This window comes from Lagenorhynchus albirostris, chromosome 5 (assembly GCF_949774975.1).
Source record: "Lagenorhynchus albirostris chromosome 5, mLagAlb1.1, whole genome shotgun sequence".
Classification (NCBI taxonomy): Eukaryota; Metazoa; Chordata; class Mammalia; order Artiodactyla; family Delphinidae; genus Lagenorhynchus; species Lagenorhynchus albirostris.
In genome coordinates, this window is record NC_083099.1 from 58678197 (window position 1) to 58699799 (window position 21603).

Sequence of the window (21603 nt, forward strand, 5' to 3'; positions counted from 1 at the left end):
TTGTTAGGTGTGTGGTGAGCTAGGAATGAAACAGTTGTGGGGCGGACGTAAGGCCGCTGCTCTCTTCAGAACCTTCTTCCGGGGCTGGATCCCCACGGGCCCCACTGGTTTCCCTTCCTTGAGTTCCCACTGAGTGGCCTGGCCTGTGGGTCAGCACCCCTGCTTGAGGCAGTGCTTGGGCCACATGGACACTGGAGAAACACGTAACCTTGCCCTCTCCTGGTAGGACGTTGACCTCGTACTGCAGGAGTGACTGGTTCCCAGTCAGGAATCCACTGTGTTCCTTTTTGGTGTGTCTTTTAGTCTTGTCTTCTCAACTTGATTAATAAAATAGTTGAGCACAGGAACTTGATTTGTAGTGAATCCTTTTTATTACCAAGCATGATAGCTCTTTTAAAAATACTTTTCTTAAGAAAAATAGCTCAATTATAATTTAAAAAGCCATGAAATTCATTATAAGGAATTTGTAAAATACAAAAACATACAGAGAATGTGTTATTTGGAAGCCTAGAGAGAACCATTGTCTGTATTTTGATACATTTCCCTTTGTTTCATTGTTTTCACTGGGAGAGAGGGTATGTGTATGTCTGTATTTACAACTTTTCTAAAAGCTTAAAGTTTGTACACAGTACCTACAATTTTGTAACCTGCTTTCTCCCACTTCATATTATATTGTGATTATTTTCTTACTTTACCAGATATTCTTCAAAGACATTTTAATAGTTGTATAATAGTTCACTGCATGTCTATTTACTTCTGATTTTTAGCTAGTTTTTTTTTTTTTTTTTTTTTTGCGGTACGCGGGCCTCTCACTGTTGTGACCTCTCTCGTTGCGGAGCACAGGCTCCGGACGCACAGACGCAGCGGCCATGGCTCACGGGCCCAGCTGCTCCGTGGCATGTGGGATCTTCCCGGACCGGGGCACGAACCCGTGTCCCCTGCATCGGCAGGCGGACTCTCAACCACTGCGCCACCAGGGAAGCCCTGATTTTTAGCTAGTTTTATCCCTAAGGCTGAAAAAAACACATACTTCTTTGACTGAAGTTCTGAGGCCATCTATGGATTTCTATAAGTGGAAATGTTTGGAGGCTCCTTAGAAACTACTTTTTGATTGAACTTGAGAATAAAAAAGCAGCTGTAATTTCCCACCAGCATTCTGTTTCTTTTTATACAACAGACTTGAGTTTGGTTTATCTTAAACCATCTTGATTATTTTAAGTATGGTGCAGTAAGTTTCTCCTGCAAAGTTTCCTGGAACTGACTTAAATCCATCAAATGCTTCTGTCTTTTGTTTTCAGATGGGTGATCTACAATGACCACAAAGTTTGTGCCTCAGAAAGGCCCCCTAAAGACCTGGGCTACATGTACTTTTACCGCAGGATACCAAGCTAAACCTCAGACGTACAAATTGGCGAGAAGAAGCCATACACCTTTTTAATTTGCCAAAAAAAAAAAAAAGTAAGAAGTTGGGACAGCCAGACATGAGGGAGTACATGGGGTATTTATAGTTTATTTAAAGAACATCATTTGACGCCTTCTGAAGTAGAACTGGGAGGAAATTTCTATTAGTGATGATACACTACTGTAGATAATTTTTCTTTTTATAAATGTTTAAGAAGAGGATGGTTAAAAAAAAAGTATTCCTATTGCTGGTGGGGGATCTGCCACTGGCGCATCAACAGCAGGAAGTGCCGCCAATCCTCTGTTCTGCTTTGGGGGTCGGCGATAGTGGCCTCCAGAGGAACCAAGTAATGGGGCCAGTCGTGTCGCCTACCCACCGTAAACAAAAAGCCCACTTTCGTTTCATATCGAAAATCAGTAACTGGGCTGGGCTTTATTTGTGACATAAGTTTTTTCATGACACACAATGATTTCTGACCTCTCCATGTAGAGTAGATTAGAACATCTACAATGAAAGATATTTTTAATTTAATCATATCAAAATTCATAATACGAGTGTGTGAATGTGTGTGAGAATGCGACTGAGAGTGTGAGACCTTTACAGTCAACTAGAAAATCTGTGACGGGTTGGTTTTTAAAGGTTAAAATAGTTGGTAGTAAGCATAGCTGGAAAAAGCAAGTCAATATTTTAAAGAAACTCTAACTCAGGAACAGTTTAAAAAATTAGTTCCCCGCTTAGATTTTCAGGCGTCAAAAGGGCTGTTGTCCCTTTCAGTGCTGTCCAGAATTCAGTTGGGTTTGTGACGTTTGGTCGTGTGAACGCAGATGCCCCCAGCAGCACAGTGTTGTTCTTTGCCAAAGGTAGATGAATTCTGTTTCTCAGCAGCCCTTCCCCCAAGGCATAGTCATGTGTACTGTTAGTTAAAATAGCTGATCTCTTCTTACCGTGACACATGACAACTCGCTGGAATCATGTTAAGTGCCCCAAATTTGTCTGTAATTTTCTCATCCCCAGCTCTTTGCTTGTCTTCATTTCTATGTGTTCTGGGGCCAGAGTCTCATCTCTGCCCTTTGTTGGCTAATCACCTCCTGACTTACCTTCACTGCTTATCTGCTGTGACCAACAGTGTGATCTTCAGCAGTTTAAGGGTTTCAGATGCAAAGAAACTTTATATGACATTATGAAAGACCATCGTTTCCGTTTCGGTGTTTCAGCATTTTAGTTGCAACCTGGGATTAAATCAGAGTTTCAGATGTGATGAAAAAGTGGAACGATAGTGCTCTGTAATTTTCCTACAGCTCTGTACCAAATGCTAGGGTCTCTGGAATTTCTATTTCAGATTATTCAGTCAAATAAAAAAGGAGTTATTGCTGTCTGCTTAATATGCATTTGATTGGTAGAAAGGATCTTCCTGGAGACTGTAGGAAAATAAAGTAGAACCAACTGGGTGAAATATAGCACAGAATTCCACAATTCTGTGAAGTCTGGAAGTTGGATTATGACATGTGAGTTATGAACAATCAGGGTTCTGGTTATGATTGGGGCCCTTCTCACAGGAGACGTGAGCAAGGGATGCAGAGCCTGAGGCCTGTGGCCCGTGGACCTGGGTGCGCCCCGTAGCTGGGCAAGTCCCTCATCTTTCCTTATGTGCACAGTGGTGTGATGACCCCCTGCCCTCTCTTTCCAACTGTGCTTTGTGGACCTGGAGAGATCTGATCGCTGACCATTTGAAGAGCAGCAGGTGGTGTGCCCAGTGGGTGGGCCCTAGTAGAGCGTGCTTCCTCTCTTCTCTCCTCTGACGTTTTCTTCAGTTCGGGAACAAATGAGATTGGCAGAAGGAGGGAGGTCATGGGGCAGTAAATCTCTACTAAACTCTGCCCACTGGTGTCACCTTTTCACATTGTCTTGGACACCCCAAAGCAGCCCCGCTCGGTGACACGAGTCCCTGATTCCTGCAGAAACCCCCATGCTAAGCAGCCTTACGGAGTCCCGTTTCCTTAGGGCTGTAGTACCATAGAATAGTGACTCCAAACACACATCAAAAGTGACTTCTTTTCACCGCTGTTACAAAGGGAAGGCCTTTTCTGGGGGTGGGAGGGGGATTGGGGCTTTGGATTGAAATGTGGACAAAGTTGGCATGTGTATTTTGAGCAAATTAAAAAATTTTATAATAAAATCTTACAAAGTGAATGGTGTAAAGTCAGTATATAAGATTACAGGCTCCACGTTACTTAATTCATTAAGCAGAAAAAGAAATTTAGCCCTTTTGATACCTAAACCTATCGTAAGAAAGTGGAATATGGCTGCCTTTTTTTCCTCCTCACAAGACAAAGGGCTATTTCTACAAGGCAAAGTTTTGTATATGTGCTGTTCTTTATTTCAGATTGAGAGTTGGGAAAACTGGAGCAAATATTGGTTTTCTTTCATGCTTATAAATGTATTTGTATGTATATCTTAATATATTCAAGGCAGGCTTCCCTGGAATCAGAGTGTGGAATATACTGCTTAATTTTACACACGTATGTCGATGAGATTATTTATGACTAAAAACTGGAATAATGTGTGTATTTTGTCAACTGCTCATCAGCCTGTTAGGCGTCTTCTGTGTGAGGTGTGGTGGTGTAATTGTGAAAATTCTCACTGCATGGGTGTATGTGTGAAAGAGAGCACCTTCTTCCTGTAAATATCTTTTGATATCCATTTGTGCAAAATCCTGATGAATGTGTCTTTGGAAAATACAGCGTATCAAAGTTTTTGTTTTGTCAATTGATCTAAGTGCCCACACAACTAATCAGAAATCCAGTTTGGTTCAGATTGGGATTTTTTTTTCAAGGGGAGAAAAAGTATGGGGGAAGGACTATTAAAGAAGAGTCATGTTTTAATGCCATTTTATGTCAACATTGCTTTAATGTTCTGAATTGACTTGCTGTTTTCTCCCACCTACAAGAGAATGTGCTTGCCATTGCCCCGTGTTCACCGTGGGCTGTAGGGTATAGCTTGAGCCTGCTACTCCCAACATTTGTTTTTTCCCTTGACCTGAACTGGATGGAGCCTTACCTGCAATTCATAGTGCGAGCACCTGCATTTGTAGCCCGACTCCACTTCTAAGTGTGGTGGGGCCGAGTCGCTTTACCTCTCTAGGCCTTTTTCCTTAAAATGAGTGGGTTAGACCAGATAAGCTCAGAAGTCCCTTTCTGCTCTAGCATTCGGTTCTATGTTTATTTTCCTGCAGTTACTACCTTGGTCAGACATGTAAGACGCGAGGGATCACGTAGAGGTTCGATGTTATGGTTCTGGTTTGTTACAGCTCTCGCACCCCACTTTAGAACCTGCCTCGTTTTTAGTGTTTGCCACCCCAACTTCTACTCCCAATTTCTTGGGGAATTACTTTCTTTGGTGATTATCCCATTTTTTTCTCCCACTCCTGAAACTCTCCACTTCCCAGTCGGTGAGGTACTTTGTTACCATCTTCCTCAAAAATGAAAAATCTATTTAAAACACCACCTGCCCTGACAAACCTCAGAACTACCTTCCGCTAACTCTGTAACCTTTCTGGAGTATTATCTTACTCTAGTTGAGTTATAGCTATGATCCTCAAATAAGTTTTTCTACCACAGAAAGGATGTCTTTTCATCTGGTAGGCATCACTGTTGCTAAATGACATCATCCGTGTGGGCCGTCAATGGGGAGATGGCCAGTGTTGGGGGCAGGATAGGGGGATAGGATTAGATAAAATGTGATTCTATCCTTCACCTAAGGTCAAAAATCCTAGGTTACAGAACAAGATTCTGTACCCTTAAGTTGATGTATAAGATCGTCCACACAGTGCCATGGAGATTCCCTACTCAGTAAATCATCCTGAAAGAGTTTGTGTCATAATTCTCTAGACCTGTGCTGTTCAGTACAGTTGTCCATGGCCACATGTGGCTAATGACCTCCGGAAATGTGTCTTGTGCACATTGAGGTTGTGCTGTACACAGGAAATGCACGCCAGATTTGGAAGGCTTGGTACCAATAAAAGGGAATGTAAAATATTGCATCAATATTTTATAATGATTATATGCTAAGATGACCATATTTTAGATACATCAAGTAAGATGATATTAACGTTTCACTTATTCCTTTTGATCTCTTTTTAATGTGGCTACCAAACAAATTGAAATTAGACACGAGTTGTACTTCTGTTGGACAGTGCTCTCCAGACCAGGTGACGTGAGGAGGCAGCGAGGTGCCGTAGGTGTTGAAGGGGGGGGTCTGCAAAGCATCCAGACAGACAGAAGCAGCACAAACATTTTTTTTGGAGTCGGGAGCAATGTGAGGCACAGAATGCCTTCCAGAAAGCAGATTTTTCTGCATAAGAACCAATATATATATAAGACCCCAATTAAAAACCAAAAGCAAACGAGCCCAAACCCTGTTTCTTCAGCTTTGTCTAGAAGCTGCCAACTCTGCATTTATTTTTCAAGCATCTTCCAGGTGCCAAGGATGTTAGCCACCTGAGGGTGTTGGGCAGATGGGTTTCACTTTGGGCAACATTCTCTTGTGGTTTCTCCCCCCCCCCCCGGGTATTGTTTTGTCTGTTCAGAGCTGGGTGTGTTGAAATACCATGGAAATCTGGCCGCTCCTCCTGGCCTCAGCTGAGGCTGATCCTGTGGCCCGCGCCTGTCTGCTTGGCAGGTTTTGATGTTGGCGCCTGAAAGAGTTTGTGTTTATTTTGCACTAATCACAGTTGTAGTTTAAAATATCTCAAATGTTTTGGGAGACTATTTGCCTGTGATGGAAAGAGAGATGGATGATTTATTGCTTCAATTGTTTTAAAATTAAAAGCTATTCTCACAATCTGAGGTCCCTTTATGGCTGTTTTTTTTTTTTTTTCTTTTGCAAAATGCCACGTAAACCGATTCTGCCTTTTGCAGGTTCTTATCCATCAGTGGAACAGGTAACTTGAGACAGTGACTAATTTTATTTCTTTTCAGGGTTTCTTTGTGTGGCCCCGAGGCTGCCAGGTCCCATCAGTAGTGGAATATCGTCGATGGCACGATGTTAACTCTGTGAAGGAGGGAGGGGCAGGGCAGGTGGGAGTCTGCTATCTTTCTCTACTGGGTGCCAGGTTGAATATTGGAATCGATTGTGAGACCTTTCTGTGGTTCCCTGGCTCTCAGTTTGCTGGTGGCTTCCTTAATGCAGGTATAAGCAGAGTCAACACTAGTTGCATCAAGGGATTTCAGCATTTTTATGACATTGTGTTTCTAGGCTGTAATGAGTTTCCTATTGCTGCTGTAAACAAATTACCACAAACTGAGTGGCTTAAAACAATACATTTATTAGGTCAGAGGTCTGGAAATGGGTCTCACAGGGCTAAAAGCAAGGTGTTGGCAGGGAAGCCGTAGGAGAAAATCCATTCCTTCTTCCAGTTTCGGGAAGCTGTTGGCATTCCTTGGCTCATGACCTCCTGAGAGCATTGGCGTCACTCCAGTGTCTGCTTCCATTGGCACATCTCCTTTACTGGCTCTCCTGCCTCTTTCTTACAGAGACCCTCGGGATTACATTGGGTTCACCCAGATGGTCCAGAATAGTCTTCCCATCTCAGGATCCTTAACTTACTCATAGCCGCAGTGTTCCTTTTGGCATGTAAGGTGATTAGGATGTGGATGTCTTTGGGCGGGGGTGGGGGGGAGCATATTTTGCTTACCATATAGGCTAATTACCACTTAAAATATGTTTATTCAGTGCTTAAAACTTTTAAAAGAATGAACCAATGTATTTTTAAAAATCCAAGTGAAGTGACTGACATCAGTGTTGTGCCATCTGTTTTGGTGAGGGAGTAAGAGGAGAAGGAAATGATGGGGGGATAGTGAGGGGTTGTTCACCATTCAGAGAATTGTAAACTTTTAGGCCAGTGTTTGCAAGCCAGCTGCTGTTTACATTCACTTGATGTATCCCGTCGTGTCCAGTGGGAGAGTTTACCAGTGTGTGTGCCGTTTGAACTCATGGTCCAGCTTTTCAAACGTCGTCAGTGGCAAACTTCAGTCACAGTGGAGAAATTTAACAGGAAAATGGTGAGTAATTCTCATCCCCATGCAAGCAATTATTTAAAAATCTACTTTCATTGAGGTAGGGAGGCAGAGTGGGATAATGGCCAGGGTAGAAGCATATAGACAAGTTCAAATACCTGTTCCCAGCCCAGACTAACTGTGTGACTTTGGTAAGCACTTAATATCCTGAGACTCAGTCTTCTCATCTGTTCAGTGGGCAGAATAAATACTTGTGATGAGTTATGTAAAGCATCTGACAGTCTGGTGGACACAGGATATTTTTACTGTGGTATTTTATGTCATCATTTTAACCCATATAGCGTTTTGACTCTGGAGGTTTTGACCCATTGTTTCAGTCTAAAACAATTTTTTTTAAATAATCAATTATACCAACATTGATGACTTTTTTTTTCAAAAGTATTTTTCTGGAGATAATTCCATTAAGCAAATTTATTTTGTTCATCTGTATAGCATGGTTCATCATTCAATAACTACTAAGCATCTATGTGCTAGGCATTGTTTTTCTTAGATGTATCAGTAAACAAAGTAGATACGGGTCTCTGCCCTTGCTGAGTTAATTTTCTACCAGGGAGAGGCAGATACTAAACATAAGAAGTAAGTAAATGATATGTTAAAAGCTGTTGAGTTCTATGGAAAAAAGAAGATGTAGATCAGTGGTGGAGGTGCAGGTTGAGGTACGAAATCAGGTACTCAGGGGAGTGCCTGATCAGGGAAGGCATCATGGGGAGGTGAGATTTGAAAGAAGACTTGAAGGAGGTGAAGGCGTCATCCAAACATGTTTAAGGGAAGGATATGCTCGGCAGAGGGACAAGCTGGAGCACTAGCTCTGGAGTGGGAAAGTATCTGGTATGTCAGAGAAGCAGCAAGGGGACCCCTGTGGTTGGGAGGGAGGGAGGAGTGGGGGAGACTGGTGGGAGAGGAGGAGAGAGGGGGCCAGATCGTCTGAGCCCGGGAGGCATTGGGAGGGCTTGACACTAGGGTGGAATGGAGAGCCATTACAGGGTTTTGAGCAGAGCAATGACCTGCTCTGACCAAAGTTTCAGGGAGATTGTTCTTTGTTTAGCTTAGATGACAGGAGGGCAAGGACAGAAGTAGGGGCTACTGTGGTAGGCAAGGGGAGAGGATGATGCTCAGAAGGATGGAGGGTAGCAGTGGGGGTAGTGCGGACGGGCAGATTCTGGGTACATTTGAACGTAAGGCCAATAGAATCTCCTGATGGATAGGATGTGGGGTATGAGGAAATGAGAGTAGCTAAGCTGCCCTTGAAGTTTTTGTTCTGAGCAATTGAAGAATGTAGTTGCAATCAACTAAGGTAGGAGGATGTGGTGAGGTTACAAGTGGTGGTGGGGAAGGATGGTCAGGAGTCCGGTTTGGGGCAAGCTGAGTTTGAAATTCCTATTAGACCTCCGTGGCTGATGTTGAGTAGGAAGTGGGACATGTCCAACTCTGGACTTTGAGAAGTCTGGACTGTAGATATCAAATTGGGAGTGGTTGGTATCTAAGTGGTTGTTTTTTGTTTTGTTTTTTGCGGTACGCGGGCCTCTCACTGCTGTGGCCTCTCCCGTTGCGGAGCTCCGGACGCGCAGGCTCAGCGGCCATGGCTCACGGGTGCAGCCGCTCCGCGGCATGTGGGATCCTCCCGGACCGGGGCACGAACCCGTGTCCCCTGCATCGGCAGGCGGACTCTCAACCACTGCGCCACCGGGGAAGCCCTCTAAGTGGTATTTAAAGCCATGGGCGTGGGTGGGATCATCAGTGGAGGGAGACAGGAAATAGAAGAGGTCCAGGGACTGAGCCCTTCAACGTAAGTCAGGGAGAAGATGAGCCAGCAAAGGAGACTTGGGACGAGTGACCACCACTGTGCACAGAAACCAAGAGAATGGTGCCTGGAAGTGGAAACCAAGTGAAGAAAGCATCTTGAGGAGGTGAGAGTGACCAAATAAATGTGATAGGCTAAGTAAGATGAGTTCACTGTGAGATTGATCCACTTGGAGTCATGTGTGGTCTCCATGGGAACAGTTTGGGAGGAGAGGCATTGCAGAAAATGAATGCAGACAACTCTTTGGGGAGTTTTGCTACAGAGGAAAGCAAAGAAAGTGGGGTGGTGACTGATAGGGGAAGTGGGTGGGGCTGAGAGAAGTTCTTCCTTTTAAATATGAGAAATAAGATGGTCAAACAGAAAGTACAGTGTGGAGGATGTAGGAGGGCGAGGGGAGAAGTGCTGATTCGCTGTTCTTGAACAGGCAAGACGTGATGGAATCTGGTGCCAAAGTCAGAGCTAACTTTAGGCAGGGCCTGGAAGACCTGTGTGGGGATGGGAGGGAGGCAGAGACCCAAGTGCAGATGCCACGGTGAGGAGACTAGGAGACTGCCATGAGTCTGGGAGTTCTTTCCTGCCATCGTTTTCTAGGAAAGTAGGAAGCAAGATGCCCAGCGTAAGAGGGAGTGTGTGGGAGATGGGATTTGAGGAGAGAGGAGAAGGTAAGAAGAGTCACCCAGTTGAACTCTTCCCAAACTTTGACATTTTCCTTTCTATTTTAATGAACTTACTTTGTTAACAATTCTGTAAATTTTATAAGGACAGTCTGTCATCAGTTTTTCAGTCCTCATCAATTTTTCTCTATTATAAATTTTGCTATTGCAAATTCCCCTTTGCAGCCATTATTTCCACTGGATCCAGCTCTACCAGGTCAAATTTTGCAAATCTAAATTTTGTCAAGACGATTTTGTTGTTCTTTATCAATTTTTAACCGATAGCAAATTTTACTATGAGCAGTGTTAGCCATTGTCTTGGAAATTTCTCTCAAGCCTACTGTTTCCCAGGTCAGTTTTTGCTGTTCTTTTAGTATTAAATATACTCTTTAGTCTGTTGTTAATCTCTAAGACCTTTTTTTCACCTGGCACAGTTTTTGAGATTATGTTAATTATTTGCAGAAATATTAATTATGGACTGGATACAATTATCAGTAGAGCAAAGGCTTAGGACCTGGGTGCCCACTGAAGTTAAAACGGCAAAATAGAAACACCCGGCCAAGGAATCCAGCACATGGTAGGTTTCAGTAAATGTTCGCTTCCTTTCTGTTTCCCTTTCAGAGAACTGGGCCTGGGAAGGCTGTACTGCCTGGAATTCCACTTTTCTAAACTCGGTGGGCAAACTCAAGCAGGGCGCCTACTGAGAATCAGTAGTTTAGTTCCACAGGGCAAAATACTAAAATTAACCATCGGTGCCTAAAGTTCTGATTCCTTAAGATGATTACCAGGCGGCATTATTGGTTATGTGGTGTAAGTAAAGGAAAAATACGTCAGTCCTTTGTGAGCCCTAAAGTGCTGGCTAGATGAGGTATTACCTGAAGGTGCCCTGTAAGGAAATGTAAAAAGAACTATTCAGACCTTGGTCTGCTTTTGAATACACACACGGAGTGAAGCAGCTATTTGAGGAGATTAATATTCATGTTTAAAAAGTGGCGGGGGCGGGCTTCCCTGGTGGTGCAGTGGTTGAGAGTACTCCTGCTGACGCAGGGGACACAGGTTCGTGCCCCGGTCCGGGAGGATCCCACATGCCGCGGAGCGGCTGGGCCCGTGAGCCATGGCCGCTGAGCCTGCCCGTCCGGAGCCTGTGCTCCGCAACGGGAGAGACCACCACAGTGAGGCCCGCGTACCGCAAAAAAAAAAAAAAAGTGGCGAGGGCATAGGGGACATAAAAATGGTTTGAGTTATGCGAGAGGTGGGAGGAGGAGCCGCAGTTCACCACTAGGTAGACGGAACTTTACTGCTTATAGAGTAACAGTGAAACAGGAAAGAAAGAGGTACAGCTTGATTTCACAGAGAAAAGAGAATCCCACCAAGGTTAAGTGCTGCCTCAGGTGGAAAGAGAGGGCAGTGAAGAGGGAGAGCTTGTCCCCAACTCCACTTGGCTGGCTTCTTGTTCAAATCTCAGCCCAAATGTCAGGTAAGAGAAACCTTTCCTGACCACCTGTAGATGAAGGAGCCCCAGTCACTCTCATACGTTACTTGCCTTGTTCTTCTAGCGCTTTGCATTGCAGCACGTGGCATTCTTATTTGTTAAAGTATTTGTTGAGCTCTCACAGAAATCTAAGCTCTTCAAGGGCTTGATTTGATTTAATTTCCACTGTCCTGCACTAGAACAGTACCTGTACTTAGTAGGTGCTCAAATATTTGACTGACAAAAATAAAAAGACCCTAAAACAAATATATTTTAATACTTTTATTCTAAAAAAAAAAATCACAAAATCCAGTTGCAGGTTAAATAATATTTTAGTCTTTAAAAATTAACAAAGGAGGAAGATCTTTGTTTTGTATCTAAAAGTGCATTCCTATTTCCAGATAACTTATGCAAAATCATAGGTAGTGATATTCGATAAAAGGACCTTTTAACCAGTAGTACAAATTGGATTCCATTTGACTTGAAGCAATTCTGATCCCCATATCCTATTTTGAAAGATTTCTGAAAAGACCTTGAAGCCACAAAGTTTATTGAAAACATAGTTTAAAATTGCACAAATATACAATTTAATAATGTGAAAAAGGAAGGGCATGCTTCCAATAGTAGTACAAAAATACTACCTTAATCTTGGTACTTTGCAAATTATAAGCCAATGGAGTAAATTAAACACATCAATATGATAAGAGATTTTTATGGTAGTAATTTTATTTCAGAGAGCAACACAGGGGAATACTAAGATGAAATCTTAATACCCAACAGAGTTGTGCTATGATATATAATATTTCACTAAATACACAGGTATGTTATCATGTAGTATGCCAATAACTTATGCTCCCGCTTCCACTGCCATTAATTTACTGTAGGTCACTTAATTTGGATTGGTTTTAATTTAAAAACTCAATGTAAACATTTAAGGTTAAATTTTTTTGTTATCTACTTCAGATTAAAAATGAAAAATCCCAAGATTTTAAACATTATTGAGCATACGGAAGCATCATAGAAGAATTTGTCTCTAACAGTATTTTAGCTTAGATATGCAATATTCATAGATATACAAAATATATAGAAATATCTTTTCTAAATAGTTAATAAATGCTTTTATAGTTTGTAAAAAGTTTACTAAATTAATCAGATTTTCAACAAATGTAAACAAATTTGGGCAATGAAAATAGAAGAGGGTTTGGGTTAGATGATTAGATGATATGGGGATGGGGAATTGAAAATAATTAGTAAAATTTAGGTTTGCTATATTTCCTTTGCTGCTAACACATTCAATCATGAACATATTTCTCACGTGGCACAATTCTTTTGTGGTATTTTTATATATCTCAGTGAAATACTGAGTGTGTATATTCTTTAGTTCTTTTTGTGTCATACCATTTCCCTCTCCAAGAAATTCAAAGACAAGACACACACACATTTTATTGGTGAGCAAAGAACTGCCTCATTCTTTTTTTCATCTTAATATTATTTTGAGTGCAGGTTTCTCAACCTTGAGAACCTTGAGTGCAAGTGTCCCAATGAGCCTGTCAGGGTTTTGCTGTGACATTCTACAGTGCTACAAGAGTTCTCTCTTGGAGAGCAGTCCTAAGAAAACAGTTCTGAGATTGAGGATTGGGGCACTTGTTTCCAGAATGTTATTTGGGTATGTCTGCAGAGGGTACCGATAGCGGAAACTATTCAAGGCAAAATGGAGAGTTACGTGAAATCTCACACTTTTTTTCTCCTCTTAGCTGTTTAATGCCTCCACACAATGGTCTTGGCTGGGTGCTTGGGGGATTCTGTCTTGGAGCTCATCTGCATGTGTGTTGGGGTGTAGGGTACGAAGTGGTGACAAAGCTGTTGCTAACTAAAAGACACCCCCATTGTCTTACTGAGCTTTGTTCCCTCCATTTCTGGTTTCCTTGTCCTTATTTTTTCCGGAAGCCAGGGCCACAGAAAAGGTCAGTGGGAGGACTTTAGAGTTGTTTCTGAGTGACCGTGAAATCACCTCATCAACCCTGAATTTCAGTGTTTTTAGACGGATTGACCAAGTCCAGTTTCTCAAGGGATGTGGCCCAAGTAGCTCACTTACCATACAGATAGGGCCGTGTTGAGGACAGTGGTGTGACAGACACCCCACACACTATGTGACATTTGTGGAAATTAAGGCCCCATGTCCACTTTGCCTTATGATGGTTTTTATGTACCTGACATTACCTTAACCTCCCCACCTTATTTAGAATGTCAGCATTTCTAAATTAGAAAAGCTCGAAATGCACTATTCAGAATTTAGAACCCAAAACTGTGCTGAGGCAATCAACATGGTTTTGTTCAGTAGCATTCAGACAGGTGGAGTTTGTTTCTATTTTGCACCTGTTGTGCCTCAGCCGGTTTTTAAAAATCGTTTGGATGTCTAAAGACCTGGACTCCTCGCAGGATTAGTTTGGCACTGGCTGCAACACTGCATAAACCAGCCATGTGACTCTCAAGGACAGGATATTTAAAAGCAAGTAGAAAAGCTAGAACACAAAGTTCATGAACAAGTTCCTTGTTCAGAAGCAAGGAAATATAAGCTAACCTATGAGACTGACTTAATCATGCACTGGGTAAATTTACATTCAGTAAAGTTATTTTGCATGCTTTGGTTAATATCTGAGTAGGCAGATTTGCAAGTGCTAATGCATGCTTTATTTTGGTACGTGAGGTTATATGTTTCATTTTTTAAAAACTGCCTTTTTACAAACCTTATGCCAGAGTTCATCTACAAACCCTCTTAAAAAATATATAGATCTGTCTACTTCTTAGTTCAAAACAGTTTAATTTCAACCAGTTCTATAAATACTGAAATGATAAGGAAATGGTGCAGTAAAATCTGGTGAGGGAATACATTTGAAATTATTTTACAAAGTTGAAATCATGCATTGCATGTGTAATAATTTCTAAAACAGAAGGCCTCAGAAAGATGGCACACAAATTAAGCCTTCAGAATACCCTGTTACTAGAATGCTTCTAGAAGCATTTCAAGAAATAAAACAACCACCACCACAACAACTAACTTATTACAGTCCAATCGATTCAGGGACAAATGAGGAAGGGACACAAAACAACCATCTTGCTTTTTCTCTCTATTCCCAAGGAGCTCACAGACAAACAATGTTTATGGTACAGAGTTTGGGAGCTCCTGTTATAAGTAGGACTAGCTACAGTTGTATTCAAGTCTTGCTTGTATAGCACAAATACACTAGAAAGATTTACATGATATTAATGTCTAGACATGGTGCTAAGATTTAACATAATAGTTCCTTCAAAGAAAAGAATGAGGCAAGTGGCAGAAACCTCTGAAAGTGAGTGGGTACTGGACACTCCAACCCAGTTAAGTATCACAAATTTGCCATTCTAGTTGAAATACAGATGAACTGAGAAAGCACAGCTCATAGTTTTCTACTAACGTTTCCTGGTGGATAAGATCTGCCTTTCTTTCAAGGAGTCATCAGGAGTGAGCTTGGGAGAAAGCAAAGGGAATGATGACTTAATATGATTGGCCCAGTAAGTGGATGCCTTATTTCTCCTTTTCCCTAACCCTCCTCCACCTCACTGTGAAGGTACAGGAGCACATAGAATAGCTCACTAGACACAGTTATATTTTGAAATTCAGCAATGATCACTGGCCTTCTCTGCATTTTCATCCCATTGACTAGTGAAATTGGTCCTCAAAAGTCACGTTTATGAAATTGAGTGGTCATTCTAGTAAAGTATTACCATCCTCTAAGAGATCTTAGGCTATTTATTACTCAGTAACACAAAAGATACTCAGTGCCTTCCCAGAATGCCCCAGAAGGTAACCCAAAACACCCTACCTACCCTTTCAAATGGAAAGAGTAATTTAAATGACAATTTCACACCATGGAGATAAGATGCCAGAAAGCAGTGCTGCCTTAAAAAATGTGTCACAGTTAAAAAAAATGTATACAATAAAGACTGTTCTAAAATCTTGCTACTTCATTTTTGGTGGTGCCCTGATTTCTATAAACTTTCATGTGCTTTCTAGTAACTGTTTTTATTAAATTTTGTTTAAAAGTCTCACTGTATAAATGAATTTATTTACAAAACAGAAACAGACCCAGATTTTGAGAACTTAGGGTTACCAACAGGGAAACATGGCAGGAGGGATAAATTAGGAGCTTGGGATTAAAATACACACACTACTATACATAAAATAGATACCCAACAAGGACCTACTGTATAGCACAGGGAGCTCTACTCAATGTTCTGTAATAAGCTATACGAGAAAAGAATCTGAAAAAGAAAGAATATATGTATAACTGAATCACTATGCTGTACACCTGAAACTAACACAACATTGTAAATCAACTATACTCCAATAAAATTAACAAAATAAAAATCAAAAAAGTATTATTGAAGGAAATGTATCCCATGCTCTTGGATTAGAAGAATTAATATTGTTAAAATTGCCATATTACCCAAAGCAATCTACAAATTTAATGTGATCCCTATGTAATTACCCATGATATTTTTCACAGAACTAGAACAAATAATCCTAAAATGTATATGGATCTGTAAAAGACCCAGAGTTGCCAAAGCAATACTGAGGAAAAAGAACAAAGCAGGAGGCATAACCCTCCCACACTTCAGACAATATTACAAAGCTACAGTAATCAAAACATCATGGTATTGGCACAAAAACAGACATAGGGATCAATGGAACAGAATAGAGAGCCCAGAAATAAACCCACACACTTACGGTCAATTAATCTTTGACAAAGGAGGCAAGAATATAAAATGGAAAAAAGACAGTCTCTTCAACCAGTGGTGCTGGGAAAGTTGGACAGCCACATGTAAATAAATGAAGTTAGAACACACCTTCTCACCATGCACAAAAATAAACTCAAAATGGCTTGTAGACAAAATATAAGGTGTGACACCATAAAACTCCTAGAAGAGAACATAGGCAATACATTCTCTAACATAAATCGTACCAATGTTTTCTTAGGTCCGTCTCCCAAAGCAATAGAAATAAAATAAACAGGACCTAATCAAACTTATAAGTTGTTGCACAGCAAAGGAAATCATAAGCAAAGCAAAAAGACAACCTACACACTAGGAGAAAATATTTGCAAGTGATGTGACCAACAAGGTCTTAATTTCCAAAATGTACAAACAGATCATACAACTCAACAACAAAAGAAACATCCCAATCCAACAATGGGCAGAAGACCTAAATAGACATTTCTCCAAAGAAGACATCCAGATGACCAACAGGCACATGAAAAGATGCTCAACATCAATAATTATTAGAGAAATGCAAATCAAAACTATAATGAGGTACCACTTCACACTGGTCAGAATGGCCATCACTGAAAAACCTACAAATAACAAATGCTGGAGAGGGTGTGGAGAAAAGGGAACCCTCTTGCACTGCTGGTGGGAATGTAAGTTGGTGCAGCCACTATGGAGAACAGTATGGAGGTTCCTCAAAAAACTAAAAACAGAGTTACCATATGATCCAGCAATCCCACTCCTGGGCATATACCCAGAGAAGACTATAATCCAAAAAGATACATGCAATGTTCATAGCACTATTCACAATAGCCAAGACATGGAAACAACCTAAATGTCCATATAAAGAAGATGTGTTACATGTATACAGTGGAATACTACTCAGCCATAAAAAAGAAAGAAATAATGCCATTTGCAGCAACATGGATGGACATAGAGATTATCATACAAAGTGAAGTAAATCAGAGAAAGACAAATACCACATGATATCAGTTATATGTGGAATTTAAAATATGACACAAGAGAAGGAAGGGATAGTTAGGGAGTTTGGGATTGACATGTACACACTGCTGTATTTAAAATGGATAACCAGCAAGGGCTTACTGTATAGCACAGGGAACTCTGTTCAATATTATGTAACAACCTAAATGGGAAAAGAATTTGAATAAAAAGAGATACATGTGCTTGTATAACTGAATCACTTGCTGTACACTGAAACTATCACAATATTGTTAATCAACTATACTCCAATATAAAATAGAAAGTAAAAAAAAACGGGAAAAAAGATACAAATCAAAAGAGAAACAGACTCAGAGATCAGACTTGTGGTTGCAAAGCAAGGTGGTGGGAGAGGGATGAATTAGGAGTTTGGGGTTAGCAGATGCAAACTATTATATGTAGAATGGATAAACAACAAGGTCCTACTGTATAACACAGGGAACTATATTCAATACCCTGTGATAAACGATAATGGCAAAGGATATAAAGAATGTATACATATGTATAACAATCACTTTGCTGTACAGGAGAAACTAACAGATTGTAAACCCTATACGTCAATTAAAAAAAAAAAGTATTGAAAAACTCCTTGGGCAACAATTCTGCGCTTCTTGACAGGTTAACAGCCTATGAAAATCTTGGTTCTGACTTACACAGGTGTCTTGCAGAAAATCTTACTGAATGCTCTGCACATGATCCAATTATGACGGGAATGGAAGGTTGTCTCCTCTAACGCAACTCTTTGGAGCTCGAAGTTACTCTGTATTCCAAAAGCAAAATAAAACTTGGGCAGCAAAATTTGCCACCACTTAGCAACAATCAAATCAAAACATCCCACATTTACCCTACTGTCAGTCTTTAAATTGTTACTGATCTCATGTAGGTAGTGCCAGCAAGGCTAAGAAAACAGCCTATCATTATTGCAAAATTCAGTGACTGCTGAAAGTATACAATGACACCATAAATAGAACACGTGTGAAGTTTGCTCCTAATGGACTATGATGGATGCACGTCAGCTGGCCAGCCAGTGAATGCACAGGGATTGGGAGGAAGAACATGCACAGAATGGATGCTATTCTATCGGGGATATTCAAGCAGGCAGCTGTCATGGGTTGGAGACTGGGCCCCAAGAGTCCTTCCCCAGACTGAGTTTCTAAGATGCTAAAATTCTAAAGGATACCATTTATTCTTTAGAAAATATTGTTGAGTTTTCTCTTGCTTCTCAGACTTCAGTGAAGGAGGCCAAGCCTGGGTTGTGACTCCTGCCCAGCAGTGAATGCCTTAATGCCCTGCCTCCTGCTGGCCAGCTGGAGGCATCACCTAGCCCAGGTGGGCTTTGACATGAAGATAAATGCCTGGCACCACCATAGTGCCCTCAACTCTTTGTCTTTATGAACTAGAATAGGTTATGATGTATGGAAGCCTCAAGTGGTTTCATGTGTCCCTGGGATCCCTTCCTACCCACCGAGACTTCCAACATAACGGAAGAGAGGATTTCTGCCTGTACCTGGAGTTCGATGTCTCAGCATGTATATACATTTCCTCTCCCCTCTCCCAGTAGAAGCTAATTCCCCAGTCAATTATACTCTTGACCCAAATGCTGTTTTGCAGGGTAACTATAATCACGAATGTAACCAGCTGTTACTAACCAAAGAATATGAAGAAAAAGTTGGGATCAGATTGCTTTGGGGAAGATTCTGGAAGAAGGAAGGAGACACAATAAAGAAGAATGGGACAACTTCCCAGGATAAATTACTAGAATTGGACCATCAGTGAAATTATATTTTGGTTACCATTTTGCAAACAATTTTTCTAATTCTTTAAAAAATGGTGTCTTTTCAACTAATCACCAAACTCCCAACAGGCACAAAACGCTCTGAAGAACTGAGTGGAATATAACCAATTAAACATCACCACCAGCAGAAAATTCCTGATGCTTGACAAATGTTCAAAGTGAACGCCAGGCATGCATCTTGCATATTAAACCACTGACATTCAGTGAGGTTCAGCTAGAAAATATTGATCTTCTATCACTTAGAATGCAAAAGGGTGAGCAGTGCAGATTATTATGGAACTAAGAAAACACATAATTTTAAGGAAAAGATGTATTTATCACTTTTAAATACTATTTAAAATGTTAACAATTTAAAAGGAATATTAAATGTGCAGAGCAGTTAGAAAGCAAGGAAAATACGACATTTAAGCAAGTTAATGTTAACTCAGTAGAAATCACAATATCATCAAACTTCCTTCCTGCACAGAATTTGTGAAGAGGTACTACTTTATCTCTTGCTTCAGTTCATACAGTCCCAGAAAAGCATGTGAATAAGATCTGTGTTTGACATACTACACCCCATGTCATATCTGCTTTAAGAAAAACGTTCCTTCAAAACCCTACGCTATGAAAAACTATTTTCAGGAATTGTTATTTGGTCCGTTGATCAAACAAGGCTGAGTTCTCTAATCTTTTACCTCCAGGTTAAAAATTGGAGCAACAAAACAAAACTCCAGCAAGGCAAAAATATTAAAGTGCATATATACAATCCCAGAAAAGTTTTGATTGGGAAGAGCAAAAATTTCTAGTGCAAAAACTGCTTTTGCCAGCAAAGCTCGCTCTCTGGAATCAAAGGGCAACAATAAAAGTTAAAATTGGAACAGGTTTAAGCAATGCCTCTCTTTAGTCAAGAGTTAATATATGTGCATGCACCTTGGCCCAAACTATGTTCAATCTGGTAAAAGGGGGAATTTCAGGGGACAGTTCAGAAACACAATTCCCTGATCCAAGGCAGTGCTTTCTCCAGGTGTCCCATGAGCAAGTTCCTTAGATGTGTCATCAGCTGCAAGTGGGGACAAAACCCCAAAGAACTTGCAATATGCTTGCAGCTTCTGAAGAGTATTCACACGGTTACTTAATCTTGGTTTGTGTCTATCAATTCTTCTTCTGAGCCCGACCTTGACTATATAATGTTTTGTGCTTTTGGATCTGAACAGAGACTGGGCATTGTCTGTAGGAATTCCCTTGGGTTATATCACCATAGCCTTTTGAACATCCATTTTATCCTTTTTGGAATTCATAATGAAATAGTTTTGCGTTTCTCAGTACAATTACACAGATCAGGGATTCTTTTTATTTTTTTCTTTTCCATCAAGGATCCAAGTTGAAAGCTCTCAGGAGGACATCCAGGTCACCGAGATTAGCTGCCTGGAAGAGTTCCGGTTGGTCCATCAGAGAAAGGGCAATTCTGAGGGCAGCCCAGATATTCCCAGAGATTGCAGGATGAGGAACTTGCTGTTGATTCCTGCTCTTTCTTTGCAAACTGAGGGCAGTGAGAAAATTGCTGACCGCTTCTCTAAGAGGGTAGAAAAACAGGCATTTAAAAATGCAACAGATTTCAGAGTTAGCAAACTTAGAAATAAATGAATTAAGTTACCCTAGTCTAAAAATCCTAAATCACCTCTCTGGTGTTTTGGATCATCAGGTGAACAACTTTCTGATTCTCTCATTATTCCTCTGTGAAAAGTCATTGTTAAATATAGTGAAGTCAGAAAAAAGGAGAGCAAACTTTATTTTAGGTATGTCATGTGGGACAGGAAGAATAATAGCAAAACCATTGCTAACTCATTAATGCATTTGATTTTCCCCTACTCCAGGAATGATTTGAAGACTCAATACATCTGCAGATGTGATTTATATAACCAGAGGAGGCATCTGGCCTTACTCAGAAACGAAGTAGCTTAACTTTTCTCATTAGTTTAAGTTTTCTCAAAGTAGGAGGCAGCCGGGCTGAGTTGAGTTTTTTATCAAAGCAGCTGGACTTGGATCCCAGTTGTTTAGCCTTAGGCATATTTCTTCTCCAAGCCTCAGTTGCCCCAGCTGTATTACAGGGAGAATAAAAGTCATTTTAAAGCCTTGCTGTGAGGTGCAGCTGAATCATTTATGTGAAAGCTCCTATCATTAAGTTAGGTCAGTAGTTCTTCATGTGGTCTGGGGATCAGTGAGGTCAAAATTATTTTTATAATAATACTGAGATGTCATTTTACCATTTCACTCTCATTTTCTCATGAATATACAATGGAATTTTCCAGTGACTATATGATGTGTGATATCCCAATAGACTGAATGCATAAGCAGAGGTGAGAATGTGTCTTCTATAAGCAAGATATTAAAGAAATTTGTAAAAATGATAAAAGAGTGTCACTCTTCACTAAACTGTTTTGGAGAATAATTTTTTAAATAAAATATATAATTCATGTTAACATGTAATTAGTTTATTTTTAAATGAATCTCAAACTTTTCTCTGTTTCTAATATGGTAAATATTGATAGGTGTAACCCACATAAACAAAAGCCCCTCGAGGTTCTCAATAATTGTTAAAAGTGGAAAGGGGTCCCAAGAATACAAA

General features: G+C 40.6%; 2 protein-coding genes across 5 annotated transcripts in view; one reads left to right on the top strand and one right to left on the bottom strand.

Moving 5' to 3' along the window:
- Nucleotides 1-21603, top strand: part of USP13 (ubiquitin specific peptidase 13) — a 136242-nt gene that overhangs the window by 113719 nt on the left and 920 nt on the right. For 2 of the 3 annotated variants that reach the window (XM_060150050.1, XM_060150051.1), the window contains exon 21: nucleotides 1299-6241. The exons of the other annotated variant lie outside the window; for it this stretch is intronic. In XM_060150050.1, coding sequence (XP_060006033.1) covers nucleotides 1299-1392 — 94 coding nt within the window. In that variant the 3' untranslated portion in view covers nucleotides 1393-6241. Of the gene's footprint in view, nucleotides 1-1298; nucleotides 6242-21603 lie in introns of those variants that run through there. 3 annotated transcript variants of the gene reach the window in all.
- PEX5L (peroxisomal biogenesis factor 5 like) overlaps nucleotides 19723-21603 on the bottom strand; it is a 247278-nt gene continuing 245397 nt past the window's right edge. For both annotated transcript variants that reach the window (XM_060150055.1, XM_060150054.1), the window contains one exon: nucleotides 19723-20550. In XM_060150055.1, coding sequence (XP_060006038.1) covers nucleotides 20346-20550 — 205 coding nt within the window. In that variant the 3' untranslated portion in view covers nucleotides 19723-20345. The remainder of the gene's footprint in view (nucleotides 20551-21603) is intronic.